The sequence below is a fragment of the Bubalus kerabau genome, chromosome 14 (genome assembly GCF_029407905.1).
Source record: "Bubalus kerabau isolate K-KA32 ecotype Philippines breed swamp buffalo chromosome 14, PCC_UOA_SB_1v2, whole genome shotgun sequence".
In the NCBI taxonomy this organism is placed as follows: Eukaryota; Metazoa; Chordata; class Mammalia; order Artiodactyla; family Bovidae; genus Bubalus; species Bubalus kerabau.
Window position 1 is genome coordinate 27033818 of NC_073637.1, and position 20104 is coordinate 27053921.

At 39.3% G+C, this 20104-nt stretch overlaps 1 protein-coding gene and 1 long non-coding RNA gene across 2 annotated transcripts in view; one reads left to right on the forward strand and one right to left on the reverse strand.

Moving 5' to 3' along the window:
* TOX (thymocyte selection associated high mobility group box) overlaps nt 1–20104 on the reverse strand; it is a 314252-nt gene that overhangs the window by 32020 nt on the left and 262128 nt on the right. The window contains exons 5-6 of the mRNA XM_055546055.1: nt 12248–12478; nt 654–734 (exon numbers count right to left, since the gene is read on the reverse strand). Of these exons, the coding sequence (XP_055402030.1) occupies nt 654–734; nt 12248–12478 (312 nt within the window). The remainder of the gene's footprint in view (nt 1–653; nt 735–12247; nt 12479–20104) is intronic.
* On the forward strand, nt 5782–7317 carry LOC129626706 (uncharacterized). Its single transcript, XR_008702153.1, has 2 exons — nt 5782–6705; nt 7018–7317. It is a non-coding gene; the product is annotated as an uncharacterized LOC129626706 (long non-coding RNA).

Here is a 20104-nt window from a genome sequence, read left to right on the forward strand (position 1 = left end):
CTTAGGATGACACAGTGTCCAGTCTTCACAGCCTCAGCCTCAGTAGCCTCTGAGACTACTCCTTGAGAAATCTATACAGGGAAATATAGATTTAATAACCCAATACCAAACAGAGTTAACTCCTGAGTTTTTATTATAGCAAGGCCTCATCTTTGAGATATTCCAAAGCATAAAATATTTTTAAGGGGTGCTTTTATTTTCAAATGAAATGATGCATCTTCCCCCCCCATCTGCTTGCTTATTTTGGCAGGCATACATCCTAATGATGTTGTAATGAGGCTACAATTAAAGACAGTTGCCATCTTCTCAGCAAAGACCAATGGGATGGGGTCGGGGTGCTGGGAGGGAAGACATTTAAAGAGTGGAATGTGGTGAAATAGAGTTGGCTCAGGATTAAGAACGTGCTGCAACTAACCCACAAAACAATTAATCCACAGGCAGGCAACATTACACTAAAGGCCCAAGGGATGCTGTTCTGGTCCTCTAGGTACGAACAAATATTTCTATAACATACAGCTTTGCTTAGGATTTACTTTTTCAGCAAAGGAGATTGTGCAGAAATGCTGAAGTAATCTTTTGTGCTTTCAAATGACCATCATGGTCTGAGACGAGATGGCCATAACCTGTCCCAAGACCACACGGTTGCATGTTACCTTGGACACCAGGCTGGCTCTGTATGCTGCTAGTTGCTTCAGGTACTCCTTCTTCGCAGCCTCTGTTTTCTTTTTATAGACCTGCAACAACAGAGAGTCTTAAATTAGAAAGTGCATCTGCTTTTGTTTCCAGAGAAGTGCAATGCAGAATGATAATTATGTGTGTACACACACACACACACACACACATACACACAGATATGATACAATAATACGTATCTCCCTAAAGATAGTGTTTTCTTACTGAAACAAGTTTTTAAGAAGTATAGCAAGAGATTAGATAATAAAAAGATTAACAATAGTAAATTTTCCCATTTTGCATAAAGCATATGAAGAGATATATCTGGGTTAGTCTGAGAGTGGAGGCAGTTGGTTTGGAAAGATACTATGGATGGAGGCTCCCAGGGAATCACATGTGAGTAAAGAAGCCATTCATACCTATATAAGGAGCAGATAATGTTATAGTGCACTCAAATCTTGACATATATGGAGCTTCCCTCATAGCTCATCTGGTAAAGAATCTGTGAAAGATACTATGGCTGCAAGTTCTCAGGGAATCACATGTGAGTAAAGAAGCCATTTGTACTTATATAAGGGGCAGATAATGCTACAGTGCACTCAAATCCTGACATATATCTCCTTGCTAAATACAAAAACAAGGACAGAATTCAAAGATGATCAATAAAGTTCAACATGCTAATCACAGAAACAGTTATGGAATTTGCAGGTTCATCACTATTTTAAAGTTTTGTGCCTTGAAGTTCTATTTTCAAAGACTCAGCAATCAGTGATGGCAGTTAAAGTCACATTAGGCAGTGGGCTGGGGACCCTGAGTGGCCACAGACTGCACGTGTGCCATGACGCGTAGCCTGCTCTGGTCATGCCCTTTCCAGAAAACACAAAAAAACGCAATGGATGGTATGGATGTGTGGATGCCTCAGTGCAAAAAGGTAAAAATGTTCTGAATTGAGTTTCAATTTACAGCAGCTTTTCATTTTTCATAGGAAATCATCTTGCAAATACAAGTAAAATCATCCTAAATTGAGCAAAAGTACTGAAAAATAACTTGCTGGTAGGCTAAAGGTCACGTCACTAAGCTAACAGAAAAAAAGTTATTAGAGTCGAAAATGAAAGATAAGCAAAGTGAACACACCTTGTCTGCTACCATTAAGGTAATTCTTTCAAGGCTTTAGAGCCTGCTTTTGTCAATCTTTAGAAATCAGCCCAAAAGAACAAAATATTTTTCACCATTGGATGCATTTTCATCAATACGACTATTTTAAATTTCCCACATCTTGAATTTTACAGCAAGGAATGAGGCTTGGCTACTACTTTGTAATGCTGAGCTCAAAACCAGACACAGGCCAGGGTGAAAAGTGGCTTTAGAGTTAGTCAAAGTATTAAATATAAATTATGTGTAAAGACCAAATATCTACCAAAGTCGGCAGCAGAAGTCAATTTATGATTTCTGATGTGGAAGGTGGTTTGCTGAGGCCGTCCCCGACTGTGAAATTTAAGGTGTGAGAAACATTACCTACTCATAAATATTTTAATTAAAGCAGAACATTTTACTTAAAGTAAACAAATGAGTAACCTTGTCAACAGAATTATAAAGGACCCTATGAAATGAATGTGCTCATTGTTTTCCCTTAGGGAGCCCTTCAGCCTAGTCTTTCATATTTGGCATTTTGGTATATTATAATAAAGGCAACTATAATAAGGCAATTATGAATTCATACAATAGTATCACACAATCATTGTGTCATCTTTATAATACATGGAACTAAAGAAATTTAAAAGAAATTTTTTAGTAAGTCAATTAATTACAGGAAAATTAATTCAATTACAGGAAAATTCTTAATTTACTGAGCTAATTTTATTGGAAGTCAAATTCAGATTCTTTTTTAGACACCCATATATGAAAACAAATAAACACTAAATTCCAGCAAATGTCTTTGAACAGTATGATTCATGTATATCATATGCTTTGGTTCAGTCAGAATGAGAAACATGGAGCTCTCTTGCTTTTTGATTGATTTATTTCTTTCTTCAAAGACAGATTTCTGTTTGTAGTTCTCCCTCCAATCTCTTCCCCAAGACATACTTTTTGTTATGAATGACCTTAAACTGACAATGTTTACATTTACTTTTCATACCTTAAAACTGTTTCGAGAGGGTTTTTCTCCCACACAGACAGAAATCCTATTCAGGACTTTGAAGCAAATATTTAACAAAAATATCTTCGATGGTAGTACGCTTTTGTAAACTTGAAGCATTTCTATTACGTTTTTTATTCAAATGTTACTCTAGGTGACCTCCTTGGGCAGCTAACTGGGGTTCATTTAGCTTCCAAAGGCAAATGTTACACACGTGGGTCCACAGCATTGCCTGAAGCCTCATTTTCTACGTAGCACAGGTAAGACGGTGTTCAGATGGCCTGACTGTAACATCTATCATCCTTCTTGCCCTTGGTTTCTATAGAAAAAACAGCAGCATTACTACAGTGGGGCTCCCAGTGGTTAACATCCCACAAGGTGTTAACTTTCCTGAAATTTGTTTATTAACAACCATGGGAGAAAGGTGGCAGCTCCGTGTGTTTCAGGCTGGATGTATGCCCCCTGGTTTCAGGGGAGATCGATGTCATTATGGGATTCCTGACTAGCATTCAGAGCACCCGGTTTCCTCCAGATGGCTCCCTATCGGCTATTGATGACCAGCTATGTGGGATCATCCTACACGTGCCTAGATACCACTTTAGGAAAGAGGAAACTCATCACGTCACATTACATGGCTTGATGGGTCTGCTCTTCCCTCAATAGCTGCAGATCTTCAGAGGGAGGATTCAAAGGGTGGTGATTTCAGGAGGTATGTTTCTGTAATTGTGTCTAAAGGGGGGTGCCCTGGATCAGAATTAAAATCTGAGGTGGCTTCCCCTACAGTAATTTAGAACCTCCACCTTTGAGAACTAGCTAATGGCTCAAATATTATTCACCCTGTATGTCCTTGTGATGCTACCTTCTAAACTTGCACAAGGATGCTTTCTGAATCCTGTATTTGATGCAGATGTCTGAAGAAGGACCTCAAATATATGAGAATGATAAAAAAAACATGTAAGAATTCCACGTACTGAAATTCTTCCTTTAGAACAGATAATTAAAAATCATCAGTAAAAAGTTCCACAAAAACGTTTCAAAGCTCTATTTATGGATGGAGAAAAGTCTTTCACTTGCAGAAACCAAAGATGACGCTGACTGCATTTGCAATGAGCAGTCCACTGCAATGATCAAACCTTCTAACCTAGGGGATGGGTCTGATTTACATCAAAGTTAAGTTTGGGAAAGAAATGGTCCCTCTCTCTCTCTCAGGGAAAGACAAATATTTTAAAGAAATGTGATTCACACAGTAAATATTAGTACTCAGCTGAACTACAAAATGGCTTCCAAATGGTCTACAGCTGTTTGAAATAAAGTGCAAAGTTGGCCAGATGAGGATTTAAAAATCATAATACATCATTTATCATTTTCCCCAGCTCATCCAAACACTTTTGAATTCATCCTGTCCTAACTTAGTTAGTTGCTGTGGTTTGTTATTCTAAGAAAGCTACCATACCCTATTTAAGGATTGCATCTCAGTGGTTAAGTTAAAACATATATAATGGCTAAACTAAAACAGACCTCAAATGGCAGTTCTAGAGAATCCAAATTCTGTTCATGTAACCTAGTGATTCTATGAATCATTTTTTAAGTTGCACCACATTCCAGCATGTATACACATTTTTATAAGCGAATAATCTCTAATTAAAATCAGCAGTTCAGTATCAGTGACTATGGATGCACTCAAACAGAAAACATTTTAATACAACCTGTCATTTTGCTTTTTTCACTTTCTGCTCCTTCCCCAAACAATCCATCTAACTTATATAGAAAAGTAAAATCTTATAAATACCATTTAATTCCTTCTTCCTTCCTTCTTTTTGGCTCTGGTCCTTAGTTAATCTCTAGTTGTAGTTTATTTCAACTCTTTGCAGTAATAATAAGAAAAAACACAGTTCTTCTAATTCTGGATTTTATTCAAACACTACAAAACTAAAGGCACTTTTCTTTTTGGTTAACTTCAAATGCAGTTTTTCCCCAGTATAATTTCATATTTATAGAAAATGCTTAGAAACATGGTTATGTAAGAAATAATAATTTAATCTCATTTCTCTGTAATATACAGTACTTGAGAAATTAACGTTTGCAGCATCTTTGAATGCTATTATTATTTAGGACAGTTAGAGCAAGTGCATCTGTGTTTACACAGAACTTAGTCCTTAAATGCAGTTAAATTTCCATTTGTGTAACTTGCTCAGCGTTTTCTTAAGCATTCCAGAACTCAGAGAACTTTATAAAGTGGTATTCAGAGAACTGAAAACATTATACAACATGACAAAAATTTTGCTATCGATTCTTTTTGGGATCCATCAAATGCAAACACATTGTCTACACAATAATGGGGTAACCTGTTTCTGGAATAGTAGAGATCAGAAGCAAGCTCTTCATCTGAAAATATGGCTGCAAAATACATCTGTCAGTTTATTAAATGAGGATGAAAGAGTGTAATGTCGTTCAATTATATTTAACAATATAGTGAGTATCTGTTATGTGCCTGCATGGTGTGAGGAACAGAAGCTACAAAAACAAAAAAAGTACTAAAATATGCTTCTATTGTGTGCGTTTTTTGTGTCAGGTATATATATATACATGTATCTAATCAAACTGGTCTGGTATCTGAGATTTATCTCTGTTTACGCAACAGCCCCTCCTGGTTGCATGCGATCTCCCTTGCATACCTCATTCAGACCCCCAACCACAGGGCAGCCCTTTTAGCAGGGCAGTTTGGCACATAGCAGGTGCTCGGGAAATGCCTGTGATAGAGTGTATAATCCCTGGTCTCAGGTTTCTCCTCTGTGAGTCAGCATGGGTGTGGTACTCGTGGCAGAACACCAAACTGCATCTTTTAAATTAGGGTGGGCATCAGTGGGGACAGAGGATTTGGTATACAAAGAGGTAACCTGCCCTCCTGACACATGTTTACTAATAATACACAAAGCCCAATGGACTTGAGTGAGTATTATGTTCAAATTCTCTCCCTTCTGACATCATGGAACCATTCAAGTGAAATGTCTGCTCTCTGTATATCAGCATGGAGTATTTCCATGTGTACTCTGTGTATTTATACCCAGGAAGGTGCGCCACAACCTTATTTATGTACCAATTAATTATAGGTATATATACCTGTGATTTAGAAATAAAATATGTTCACCATTGGGTATAATATTTCCAACTGCTGTTTCAAGTTTTTATGAATATTAATATAAACTTGCCTCACCTTCTACAGTTTTTAAATGAACAATCGTTTTATATATCTTTTACACCTAGCATTAAAAAAATTGGAGAAAATGCATAATGTTTATAAGGAACTGGCCAAGATAAACACTTGTGTGAATGCTATGGTAAAACAGGATTTTAGTTAACCTTAAGTATTGTTGACATAAAATCCAAATTTTATCATAAGATACGGGGAGGGTGTGGGGGAAGGCCCCAGCAGCGCTTCTGTAGTGGGTATTTGAGCACCAATGAGGAGTAAATGATTTGATTCCGTGGGCTCAGAGGATTTGTCAGCTGCCTCGTAAGTATAATTCTGGCTCTTCATATCCCTGCTGCTTCTAATTTAGCAGGACAGGCTCATAATTGAAGCAAATTAACTATTTACACTTGCCACTTCTACCAGGGGAAGAGGACACAGCAGCAGGAAAGAATGAGCAGGAAATTACATTCTTCCCACTTGTGTCAGACCTGCCCTTATATAAACACATTAACAGTAATTTCATGAGGCGTCAAACATAGGAATAAATACTGAGGGATGAAATAATGAGGTGCTGCTATTGAGCTGAACTGCTATGGCTAATATCCTTGGATATGAATTATGCATCCTGAAAGAAGGCATATGTTACAATATTCAAACAGTTTCCCTGCAAGTGATATCTGCTCATTAGGCTCTGGATCTCAAGGTAAACCTGCTCTCTTCTCCCACGACAGGGCAGCATTTACAAAAATATGCTCTCTGGGCACCGTGGGCTGTGGTTTCTCCTGAATACACCAAACCCTGAACAGGCCTTCCACTCCATTTTTAGCCTAACAGCGTGTTTATTTAGCTCTTTGGCTGAAGCTTTAAAGCCATTTAATGTAATGTAAACAAGAACATTTTGTTTGTAATTTGCTAAATGTATTACAGCCCAACTGTGTCTCCAATTAGGAACTTAAGGTTCATTTAGTAATTTACATCTGGTTCTGATTTAAGGTGACTTTCCTTTCCCACTTAGGAGCTGACTTTCCGCGGCTAAAAAGGAACCAAGAATGCTTTATAGCTCGTTGGACCGATCCCTTCTGCTTCAAAGCTGGACGGACTCTTTAATTTAGTGGGGTTTGACTTTGATGACCAGAATCACAGAATTCAGAATAATAGGGAAATATAGGAAATTCACCTGGACCTTCATAAACAAAGATGCTGAGGGTTGCTCAAACTCCAAGGAGTCTCATATAAAGGGCATGATCTTGTTACATTATTATTTTTCTTTCTCTGTAGGTTCCAGTCAATGAAAGATAAATAGCAAAGACCAACATCACCGTCACACTTATGTTTTATTTCCTTTTCTCTAGCTGGTGCCTTTTGGAAACGACTTACTGTCTCTGAACCAGGCTCTCCACTGTCGTAGGATTCGTTAGCATTTAAAACCTTCTGTTGGAATCCCAAACACAATCCCACTCCCCTTCCAGATTCAGCCCCATCTTCGAAAGTATTCAAATGGAGACTCTGATATGTGAAGTTTGTTCAGTGGCTTTGGTAGGAACAACTCATAAGGGAGGTTTTGTGTTCCTGGAGGATTTTTATCACTTCTTTTAGCTTCCTTTTGATTTCTCTTCTTTGAGAGATTCTTTACAGAAATCAAAGTACATATAGTTCCTCCCTTTCCAGGGCTTCTGAAAATAAAGACCTGCCCATCTGCAGTGGCTTCTTAGCCCCGCCTAGACTCCACAAAGAGGAAGCATGTGACACACACAGACACAGCAGCCCCATTAGTCCTGTTCCCTCTGGCTGGCAAGAAAACATTCCATTGTAATCTCACTAATAGCTGTTTTTCCTTAAATATTGTAATTTTCTGAGCCCCTAATAAGTCATCAATAATTTTGCCCATTTTCCCCAGTTTGTGTTTATATTTGGAGCTGTTCATAATTGTGGGCTATTATGACAACGGGATTTCTGAACAATGGTGGTGCATGAAATCCTAGCCTTCTCCTTGAACCAGCTGCCTACACAAAGCCAGCAGCATCACGTGGGGGCTGTTCTGCAACATGCACATTTGTCCTAAATTTTGAAGTTTAATGGTCTGCCTCTAACTGGCTCCAGTAACATTCCTTTAAAAATACATAGCAGTATGTGTGCTCTCCAATTTGAATATTAAATGAGAGTAAAATACAATTAAATTAAGTTTGAAACAGAGATATTATGTTGGCACCATGAGTCAACATAAAGGGGAAGAACAGGTGGTAATACACCATAATAACACTTTTGGATATTTTGCTGAAATTCTCTTGATGCCCAAAACGTGCATTCTAGGTGGGCATGTGCGCTTTGTGGGCAATTCCGGCAAACTGTAAGAGAGGGGCTGCCACGTGGCGCACGGCAGGCCCAGCTGATGCAGTATGTCCCTTCCATAAGCGAGGCATCTGCTCTCACTCACTGAACCCTCTCCCTGCTTGTCCCTGGGACGGACTTGCACCTGTATATGTCAAAAACCACCCTTTTTTACATACTCTGTGGTTTCACTATCTTTATTAAGCAAGATCATCTTTTAAGAGGAAAGGATAAGCTATGCTGAACCCCTGTCAAGTCAAAGGAACATAAGGCATGGGGTCAAACTATCTCAAGTGACTCAAACTGATCCCAGTACCTTGTTTTGGTAATGGTGCTTGAGTGTTAAAATACTAACTTCTCTATAACAGAAAAAGTTACTTCTATTAATATATCTCCCTAAGTAATCTTAGAATAATTTTTTTAAACAACTGCACTTTGATTATGGAAATTGCTTTATAATACTCAGTGAGTTAAATAGGGTCTGTGCTATGCTAAGTTGCTTCAGTTGTGTCCAACTCTTTGTGACCCCATGGACTATGGTCAGCCAGGCTCCTCTGTCCACGGGGCTCTCTAGGCAAGAATACTGAAGTGGGTTCCCATTATTTCCTCCAGGGGAGCTTCCCAACCCAGGGATCGACATCACATCTCTTAGGTCTCCTGCATTGGCAGGTGGTTTCTCTACCATTAGGGCCACCTGGGAAGCCCCCAAATAGGGTCAGCTATTATATAATCTCATTTTTTATTTATAAAACACATTCTTCAACCCCCCAACTATTTCTATTAAGAGAGAACCCAAAGACAGACTCATTACAAGTTACATATTAAATTGGAAACAAAAGAGAAAGAGGAAAGTGTTTTGTTATCACAATATACAATTAAAAAGCCTTAAGTATTATGTCATAATTGTGATCCTACTTCCATTAGAAAGGCTCAGAGCTGAGTTTGAAAGGCAGAATGGGAGAATGGGAGTCATTTCTCTTTTTAGCACGACACTGGAGGATAGTGACTCTCATATTCTTTGGGTCTGTAAAGACCTTACCTGGTCAGACCAAAAATGTGGAATATTATCTCAGTGTTCCCCTCTTGCTATAATAAAAATAAAAGACCGTATTATAATAGAATTAGTGGGGAAATTCTGAAGCTTTATATTTGTTGCCTTGAGGAACTACCCAGTTTTCATCATAAGAACATTATTCTTTTCCACTAGAAACATGGGTACAGGCACTGACCTTGAATTGATAATGTAAAGGATTTGATCGTGGGCTAGGAAAGAGCTGTGTAGACCTCCCCCATTTAAGTTCCTCTAGTAAATGTGGGAAGTAATTAGGAAAAGATACCCAGGGTTAGAAAAACAGATAAGAGGAGTCAGATCAGTGGTAGCACTGGTAACTGAAATTTCTTGACATAAAACCAAAGGAGCGCATGTGAGCCTTTGAGCAGCACCCCCAGCTCGCTGCCAGGTCACAGAAGGGATCACTAATGTCCTCTGATTACAAGTTGCCATCACAGTTACTAGGGAAGGCAATCACCTTCTGGATGTCTCCTCTGGGAAATTCTATCTCACAAAGCAAGAGTTTATAGCACTGAAGCCTGGCCCCTATCCACGACTACACACAGGGGCTGTCTGAGCAGGGAGAGAGGTACGTGCTGGTGCCCAGGCCAGGGCAGAGCAGGACAGGGGTGGGCTGGGGTTCCTGGTGGAGGTGCACTCAGTTTCTCAATCCGTGAATAAGCCCCGGTGTAGAATTCCACCGTGCGTCTCCAGCGTCAGTGGGGAGCCACACTTTGGCTTTGGGAGTGTGAGAGCAAACTGATCCAAGTTAGGATAGAAACCGGCTCTGAAGTCTCAAAAAACTACATTAGGTTTTCAGTGGAATCACAAAATACAGTGTCAACCACTCTATTTGTGAGCTGGGTATTTAACATTTCCGTGGTACGGTTTCCATCCTCAGAGACGACTCTTGTAGCAGAGCTCCACACGGCAGGCCTGTGCTTTTCTATGAAGCCCTTTGCTGGGACTGGCAATCTTGAAAAGGACATAATGTGTAGAGATTTCAGACTGTACAGGACACCTTTGACTTACAGTCAGGGGGGGTTGGAGAGAACTGGAAGAGTAGGTTCAGCTAATGTTTTGTTAGCACCTGGTTTTACCATTACAGCTGTAATTGTTTTTATAAATTGGTTAGAAAAGAACTGCAGGTTGAATGATAAGTTCTAGTCACAGTGTGTAGTCTTAGACAAATCAATCAACGAATGGGACTCTGTCTATTCTCAGCTCGCCCCCACAGTGCCTAGAAAAGTGCCTGGGGCACACAGTAAACACTCAATAAATCTTTGTGAATGGATAAGTGACTGAATTTATCTCTCTGGCCCCAGTTCATAACCTGCAAAATTCAGAAAACAGCATCTATGAATACTGTGCTGAACAAATGAAATAAATCATGTAAAACTGTTGTTAAAATATAAAACACTATATACATTGTAGATGCTGACAGATACTACGATATATAGGTTCTTAGAGATGTATGCAGGTTTGAGATGTTCTCTTTCTTACATACTTCCCTGGACCTGAGGAGGAGAGGTAAAAGTCTCTGTTAAGAATCCAGTATGAGACTAACCCATCATGAATGCAGTTCATTATTCTGTAGTATCTAAAGCTGCATCCACTTCATCCACATCCAGTGACTGAACCTTAATGATAATGCTTGTCTAATTTTTCCTTCATGAAATGAAATTCTAGATGGTGACAATGGCAATCTAGTCCTGGAAATCTAGAAATCTGCGATCAATACTGCTTCTTTGTTGAAGTGGGTTCTGTCTATTCATGGGCTTCCCTGGTGGCTCAGACAGCCTGAGAACTTGCCTGCAATGTAGGAGACCCGGGTTTGATCCCTGGGTTGGGAATCCTCTGGAGAAGGAAATGGCTAACCACACCAGTATTCTTGCCTGGAGAACTCCATGGACAGAAGAGCCTGGCGGGCTACAGTCCACAGAATCACAAAGAGATGGATAAGACTCTTTCCATGATTCCCATCCTCCTTAAGACCTTCTGGATGACTTACACTGTGGCTGAGATACAAAGTGTCTCATGCCCCTGCTCCCCACCAGTGTGGTCCTCAGTCACACCATGGCAATCCACAAGAGAAGAAAACAATCAGGTATCTGGGCCCATTTAATACAGCCTAGCAATATGATACAAGAGGGATTGAATAACATACTCTAGCGGTCTTTAGGGAATGGCTAAGGGTAGAGATCCTTAAATTCGAGGTTCATTTAGCAAAGAGCAAAGAGAGTTTTGATGACAAAAGAGTAAATGCTAAGTGCTGAAGAGAGGTGTGGACAGTTTTCAAAATGCTTTTAGTGTTTTTTTTTCTGTCTTTAGGATCACATTGGCAGCGTTAAGGAATGAGGTAATCCTGGCTTGGATATGTAGAAGCCCTTCCAAAAGTAACTACACCATATAAACTTTGAAACAAAGGAACTAAGATGCTATTTATAACAGCAATAAAGGAATGTAAAACCATGTCAGAGTCCCCTGAAGTCTGGTTCTGGTGGGGCCCATTCTCAGCCATAGCTCTAGTATCCGAGGAATTCACCCAATGACCAGGCTTCCCAGGTGGTGCTGGTGGTCAAGAACTTTCCTGCCAGTGCTGGAGGCATAAGAGACATAGGTTTGATCCCTGGGACGGAATGGCAACTGACTCCAGTATTCTTGTCTGGAGAATCTCATGGACAGAGGAGCCTGGCAGGCTATAGTCCGCAGGGTCATAAAGAGTCGGACATGACTGGAGCTACTACACACACACACACACACACACACACACCAGCACACACCCAACGACCTCAGAAGCCATTTCTTTAGGATGCACACACTTTCTCAAATCATGTTGAATCATCCATTTTGTATCTTTTCTTACCTGTTTTTGCTCTTCACCCAAACCATCCCACATGGAAGCCACAATTTTAGAAACTTCACCAAAGGTAGCATTTGGATTTTGGCCCTTGATGGCAGCCTGAGTATCACGGAAGAATAACGCATAGGCAGACACTGGCTTCTGTGGCTCATTAGGGTCCTTCTTCTTCTTCTTTTTGGGGGTTTTTGGTTTTTTCCCCATGTCAGAGGCAGGTCGTTTCTCTCCACCATTGATCTGAAATAAAACAAAATCTGAATTATAGAAGAACTAAACAAATTTAGGGGCAGATTGCTCTTCCTTGAAACTTACCCAGGTATACTCACCCATACACATCACACAAACACAGACATTTCTAAGGGCCACTTGGTTTTGTTTTTTCTGTTTTTCAAGCAAAACTTCTTATTTCATGTAATTTTCATATTCATCCTCTTCCAGCCTAATTTACATAGCTTTAACACAATCTTACTGATTCTCTTTATAATACTATTGTACTGTTAGATATTACACTTTAACTCTATCAGCTTTGCCTTTTTCTCCTGCAGGAACTGAATGACGAGCAGCACTGTGATAGTCAGCAGGAGATTCCTCCTGTAGTAACCCCACTGTATGAACAATCCAACCTGCTTTCTTTGGGGGAGTTTATCCTTTTCTTCCTAATTATGATTTTTTTTTTTTGACTGGGCTGGGTTTTCCCACTGTGGGCTTTTCTCTAGTTGTGGCGAGTTGGGGCCACCCTCCAGTTGCGATGTGAGGGCTTCTCACTGTGATGGCTTCTCTTGTTGGGAAGCAAGAGCTCTTAGGCGTCTGAGCCTCAGTGGTTGTGGCTCCCAGGCCCCAGAGCACAGGCTCAGTAGTTGTGGCCCACCGGTTCAGCTGCTCTGAAGCCCGTGGGATCCTCCTGGCCCAGGGACTGAACCCATGTCTCTTGCATCGGCAGGCAGACTCTGCATCACTGAGCCACCAAGGATGCCCCTAATTATGATTTTTAAATGATAGTGGGCAACATATCCAATGAATAAAGTTGACTGGCTCCTGGTGTTGCACTTAGGTCTGTGGAATGCTGCTGGGAAATCCTAGTAATGCTCATGGCTTAGAATGGCATAATCCAGACCCTAGGTCAGTGCTGTCCAATAGAACTTTCTGCTAAGGGGGTAAAGTTCTAAAATCTGTGCTATTCAATATAGTTGCCACTAGCGACACATAACTAATGAGCATAGGAAATGCAGCCAGCAGGAATAAGAAACAAAATTTTAAATTTTATACAATTTTAATTGCTTTAAATTTAAATAGCTAAATGTGGCTAGTGGTTACCATATTGGAGACTGCATCTCTGGAAACTAGACTCTCAAATCTAGACATTTCTAGCACAGCTTTAACACTCAGTTTAAGGAAAGATTCCATTTCTCCCCATTGTCCTTGAGTATGAATATTTGGATAATCAATTAAATTGTTATTCTGATGCAAGTGGGAAAAAAATACAATGTATTTTAGACATCTGCATTTGAACTTGGATACTAACTAGTTAATATGTGATGTCACTTTATCAACATCTGTAGAATGAGATGTCTGGGCTACAATTTCTTTCTAGTTCTAGAATTATGTGAGTCTACCTGAGTACTGAGTGGTGCTGTCTCTGGAGGAATCCTCTTTCCACCTGCCCCTCCCAGCAGCACAAGGGCCCCATGCGCTGTCCCCTGGTGAAGCCACCATTATCAGGGGGGCTCTGCACCACCACTTCTGTGGCTGTGATGGCCGTTGCTTTTCTCTTCTTGGCAAACATGCACTAGGTATCTTATTCAGATAAATTGCCAGGCAAGGTAATCTGTGTGAAACAACAGCCACCATTGGATACGAACGAGCTCCTGAGAGGCTGGTGGATGTAACATCAGAAGATCCACACTCACGTCCTCTGTTTAGCTGTGAAATCTTGGTAAGTTACATTATTTTTCTGGGCCTCCATTTCCTCTACTGCAAATCAGTTGCAGTGCCATTGTGTGATTACTGAGATGATATATATGTAATATGGTTAAAATTTTAAAATGGTATTCAGATGTTAATTATGACACAGTAATAACTTTTTACTGAATGAATGGAAAGAAATGACCTCAACACTAATTTGTGATGCCATATGGTCATGGCTTAAAAGATATGCCCTGAGAACCAGAGACAGGAAAAACAAACAAACAAACAAAAAAACTAAGCGAATTCTTTGGCTTTGTCTTTAGTTAAAAAACTATGGAATAGATTATTATTTTAAAACTGTCAGCTGAAGTAGATAAACTACCCTTTGGGGACAGGAGGCTCTGAACCTAGCAGACAGACTGACATAGATCAACACTAGAAGGTGACTTCCCCAGGAAGGGTTTCAGGTGATCCTGTGAGATGACTGGTCCTCAGGTTAAAGAGCCAAAGGACAAGAATGCTGGGACTGGACTGAGCGGATACTGGGCAAACTGGGGTAACGGCTCTAAACTAAACACGTAGGTAAGTATGACCTCGATGCTCATTCTCAATGGTTGACTGTTAGAATCACCTGGGAAACTTTTAAATAATACCCTCATGTCCAGGCTTTAGCGCTATACTGATTAAATCACAGAGTCTAGGAGCAGGAGACACTGGCTTTAGTCAACCTTAACTCTACTCCTCCAACTGCCTTTTGATACTTCAGACATGCAACAAACAGGCAGGCAAACCTTCTCTTCGCCCCAAGGCTACACAGAGCCACAACTTTTCTTCTCTTCACAGTCAGACTCCTCCACATGGTTATGCTGACTGTAGGCAACTCACTGTGCCTTCCTATCACTTAGGCTCTCAAAAAGGTCACCAAGGACCACAAAGATAAATCCAGGGGACTTTTCAGTCTTCCCCTGACTTGATTTCTCACTGCGAGTGTCCTGTCTCTTCCAAAGCTCATAGTCTTCAGATTTTATGCCTACCTTGCCTTCCTCACTGTTTCTAGAATCATTTTTAGGCCCATCCTCCTCTACCTGGCCACTAACTGATAGTGTACCTGACTTTTTTTTTTTTTTTTGCTGTAGACTGTCTTCTCCTGTGAATTTTTATTTAGGGAAGCTCTTAAGATGCAGGGTTTCCAGTAACAATTGTGGGTGGATGAGTGTCAAGTTCATTTCCTCTGAATTTTGAATGCGTAAAAACCATTGCCATTTGACATCTTTATCTTCTTTGTATGCTTTATAATTTCCAAATTTTCTAAACATAACTATTTGTATATTCAAAACAAGAAAATATTAAGAAGAGAAATAAAAAGGATTCAAGAAAGACCATAATGAAGAATGCTAAAAGTGAAAGGATCATGACATTGGAGGTCATATTTCATCAAGAATTGGAATATGTAGACAATGGGAACACAGTGTATGAAAATAAATGCTTATCCACATGGAATATTTACCTGGACTCCCTATAAATTTTAATGGAAAAAGTTTCACTTTTCAAGATTTCAGATCTGACACACTGAAATCTCCATGACTGCAGATTATATCAATCTTTGTAGAAAATAATCAAATGTCAGTTATATAGAGAAATTTCCTATGACTCACTGCAAATGTTTTTATTAAAAGATTTCCCCTGAATAATTTAAATTGTTTCCCTATTCCACTGTCTAAATTTGTGTTTGAACGGCTGATCTTTATGCTTCCTTACTTTTTTTTAATTTATTTTTTTATTGAAGGATGATTGCTTTACAGAATTTTGCTGTTTTTTGTCAAACCTCAACATGAATCAGCCATAGGTATACATATATCCCCTCCCATCTCCCTCCCCATCCCACCCCTCTAGGTTGATACAGAGCCCCTGTCTGAGTGTCCTGAGCCATACAAGAATTCCCACTGGCTATCTATTTTACATATGGCAATGTAAGTTTCCATGTTACTCTCTCCATACATCTCACGCTCTCCTCCCCTCTCCCCATGTCCATAAATCTATTCTCTATGTCTGTTTCTCTACTGCTGCCCTGTAAATAAATTCTTCCATACTATTTTTCTAGATTCTGATATGTGTGTTAGAATATGATATTCATCTTTCTCTTTCTGACTCACTTCACTCTGTAAAATAGGTTCTGGGTTCATCCACCTCATCAGAACTGACTCAAATGCATTCCTTTTTATGGATGAATAATATTCCATTATGTATAGGTACTACAACTTCTTTATCCATTCATCTGTCAATGGACATCTAGGTTGCTTCCATGTTCTAGCTATTGTAAATAGTGCTGCAATGAACAATGGGATACATGTGTCTTTTTCACTTTTGGTTTCCTTGGGGTATATGCTTAGAAGTGGGATTGCTGGGTCATATGGTGGTTTTATTACTAGTTTTTTAAGGAATCTGCATACGGTCTTCCATAGTGGCTGTATTAATTTACATTCCCACCAACAGTGCAAGAGCGTTCCCTTTTCTCCAGCATTTATTGTTTGTAGACTCTCCAGCATTTATTGTTTGTAGACTTTTTGATGATGGCCATTCTGACTGGTGTGAGGTGATATCTCATTGTGGTTTTGATTTCATTTCTCTAATAATAAGCAATGTTGAGCATCTTTTCATGTGTTTGTTAGCCATCTGTATGTCTTCTTTGGAGAAATGTCTGTTTATGTCTTGGTCCCACTTTTTGCTTGGGTTGTTTGTTTTTCTAGCATTGAATTGTATGAGCTGCTTGTGTATTTTGGAAATTAATTCTTTGTTAGTTGTTTCATTCACTATTATTTTCTCCCATTCTGAAGGCTGTCTTTTCACCTTGCTTATAGCTTCCTTTGCTATGCAAAAGCTTTTAAGTTTAATCAGGCCCCACTTGTTTACTTTGTTTTTATTTCCCTTACTCTAGGAGGTGGGTCATTGAGGATTTTGCTTTGATTTATGTCATTGAGCGTTCTGCCTATGTTTTCCTCTAAGAGTTTTATAGTTTCTGGTCTTACATTTAGGTCTTTAATCCATTTTGAGTTTATCTTTGTGTATGGTGTTAGGAAGTGTTCTAATTTCACTTTTACATGTAGCTGTCCAGTTTTCCCAGCACCATTTATTGAAGAGGCTGTCTTACTTACTTTTTAAATCAGTATTTGGATGACATGGGGCACGTTTCAGATCTGCTGGATTCATGTGACACCCATGGTAGCAGGTAGGACAGTTAACCTACTACTGGAAAACGTGGCCCTCCTTTCTAGGGAGTCTCTGCAGAAGCAGGAGCACCGGCTATGGCTAGTGAGATGCTCTAAGCGTCAAGCATACAGAAACCACAAGCTACTGTTTTGACACAACACATGTAACTGTTTTGATAGCAACCCTATAGGAATCTCTAAACAAGTCCATGCAGCCAATAAATTTGGTTGGCTTTCTGGAGGCTTCCCCTATTTTCCTGGCTTGTCTTTATTAACAGGGTTAGCCAGATGCAGTCTTCTCCTTTAGAAGAAACAAGCATTTTATGATTTCTGCCTCCCTATTTTCAAGGCTTAGCAGACATCATTTATGTATTATGGAGGGTCACCCCGAGGCTTCACCTGTGTATCTGACAGTGTACCTGAGAGGCACCAAGCTTGAAGCCGGGGTGTCATCCTCCATTATGGCCAGACCACTGGCCAATCTCATAACATTACATCAGCTTTGTCTCTGTGATTTCTGAAAGTGAGAGCATGTTGATATACTGTCCTTTTATTTATTTATTAAAAAAATTTTTTTATACTCTCCTTTTAAATACTCATGGTTAATCTTAGGCTGAATTATCTGTCATGCAAGAAAACTGGCATCTGAGTGGACTAATCTACAGGGCACACATAAAATATTTATTTCTTAAGATTCACTGCCTTTTCTTCAGTAATTCAATTAGCTCACTAAAACTATATTCTTAAATCATAATATTCTGACCACTTATAAAACTGCCCTCATAGAACCAAACTATGGCTTAAAATAATGGCGTTTCACCAAAAGCTGGTATAAGAGAACACAAAAATAAAAATTATGTATTAAATAGTTTTAAAAAATAAAATATGCTTTGAAGGGAATCATTGTTATATTGCTCAGTGTTCCTTGCATAAAGGCTTACTGGGTATGTACAATGTCTTTGCTTTTAGAAAGCAATAAAACAGGATACAAATCCCCTGCTGTGGTTGGCTGTCTAATGCATCCACACATGTGGGCAGTGCTGTATGAAGTGAAAGGCTGTCTGCCACATGAGACTGGCCATTACCACCTGATATGGCAGGGGGCGGGGGGGGTCTGAACACTGGGCATTACCACCTAATTGTGGAGGTCTTATTTTTCATTTTGCATTTGACTTGTGTTTGGGAAGGTACAGAAGTGAGATGTTATTTTAGACTGTATAATGAACTGGGAATTTGTCAGGCCTACTTTCTGGCTGTAGTTTCATCACGTATTTGAAAACCACATGATCATTTCTCATATACAAAACCTCCCTTAAGCAAAATATGCTGCTATAATTTGGATCCACTTACATGCCAGGAATGGATTGCATTTTGAAAGACACCTGGCTTTTCTGACCATCAACTATTTGGAATGAACACAATGATGATAAATACGATTGTGGTGAGAAAATGAGCTAAATGGATTTGTAATATGTCCCTGGACCTTAATTTTGATTATTGTCTGAATGGATGAAAGTTTATAATTTTATGGCCTAATTTTCCCAGAGACACTGCCTACTGTAGTCTAGAGCAGTACTATCTCATGGAATTTTCTAGGAAGATGGAAATGTTCTCTGTACTGTCTGAAGGTAGGCACTAGCCACGTGTAGCTTAGTATGCTAAGCTAGAGCAAGTGAGGAACTAGATTTTTAAATTTAATTTTAATTAGATTTAAATGTACACAGTCACACAGGACTTGTGGCTACTGTAAGGACTGTACAGCATCACGTACAGGACACTGTTTTAGAGTATAACATTTCTAGAGTTACTTGGGTTCTAAGACTAGAAGAGTTAAATTTAATTCCAATGTCATGATCTTGACAATACAGATGGACCATAGAATGCAAAAATATAAAGTCTCTACAATGACAAGCACATTGAGAGTAAGAACAAGGCCCTGTCAATCTTTCCAACCTCACAACATCAGTATGGAGTCTTACATGCAGTGGGTCACCACATGTTTCCACCTGCATTCTACAGTGGTGGGCAAAGGCTTAGAATGACAAGGAAAAGGACATCTGAAACATATACAAAAGTTGTTTGAAAATCATAGCAACTAAGAATATGTCTGGACTGAGGCCTTACCTGTAATCCTTATTACCCATGGACTTGTTTCATGTTCTATTAAAGCTCCCAGGAAAAAATAAATACATACACAAATGCATAGACATACTACTCTCACAGTAGCTCTACACAGATATATGTGCTTCCTGTATTAACTTTTAGACTGATACCTATTTCCCAAATCCCTAGGGTTGTCTTTATGCTTTTGGTAATCCACCTCTGGTCATGTCTTATTGCTTAATTAAAGTGATGTATTTAACTTATTTATCACAATAAAACAATAATTTTCCACTTTAAAAAAGCAATGTGTTAATGGTGTTACTTAGATAGCACTTCTTAAGAATACAGAGTAGAGTTAAGACTCAAGGAAAGAGAATCACTGATATTGAAATGTCCCTGGAGAAGTTGGAAACGTCTATAAGCATATTTAAAATAAACTGCCGCGGTCCCAAAGCCTTTAATGGAGCCGGGAGAGCTGTTTAATGCACACTATCTTGCAGTAATCGCTGTAGTTTAAAATAGATTTTAATCAAGCACCATCTGCATAATAGGCTGAACAAACAACATAGAACTCCACTTATAACTCTTATCATATAAAGTAAATATTATAAAATCTTCGCCATAGAAACAGGGCATATTACAGCATTTT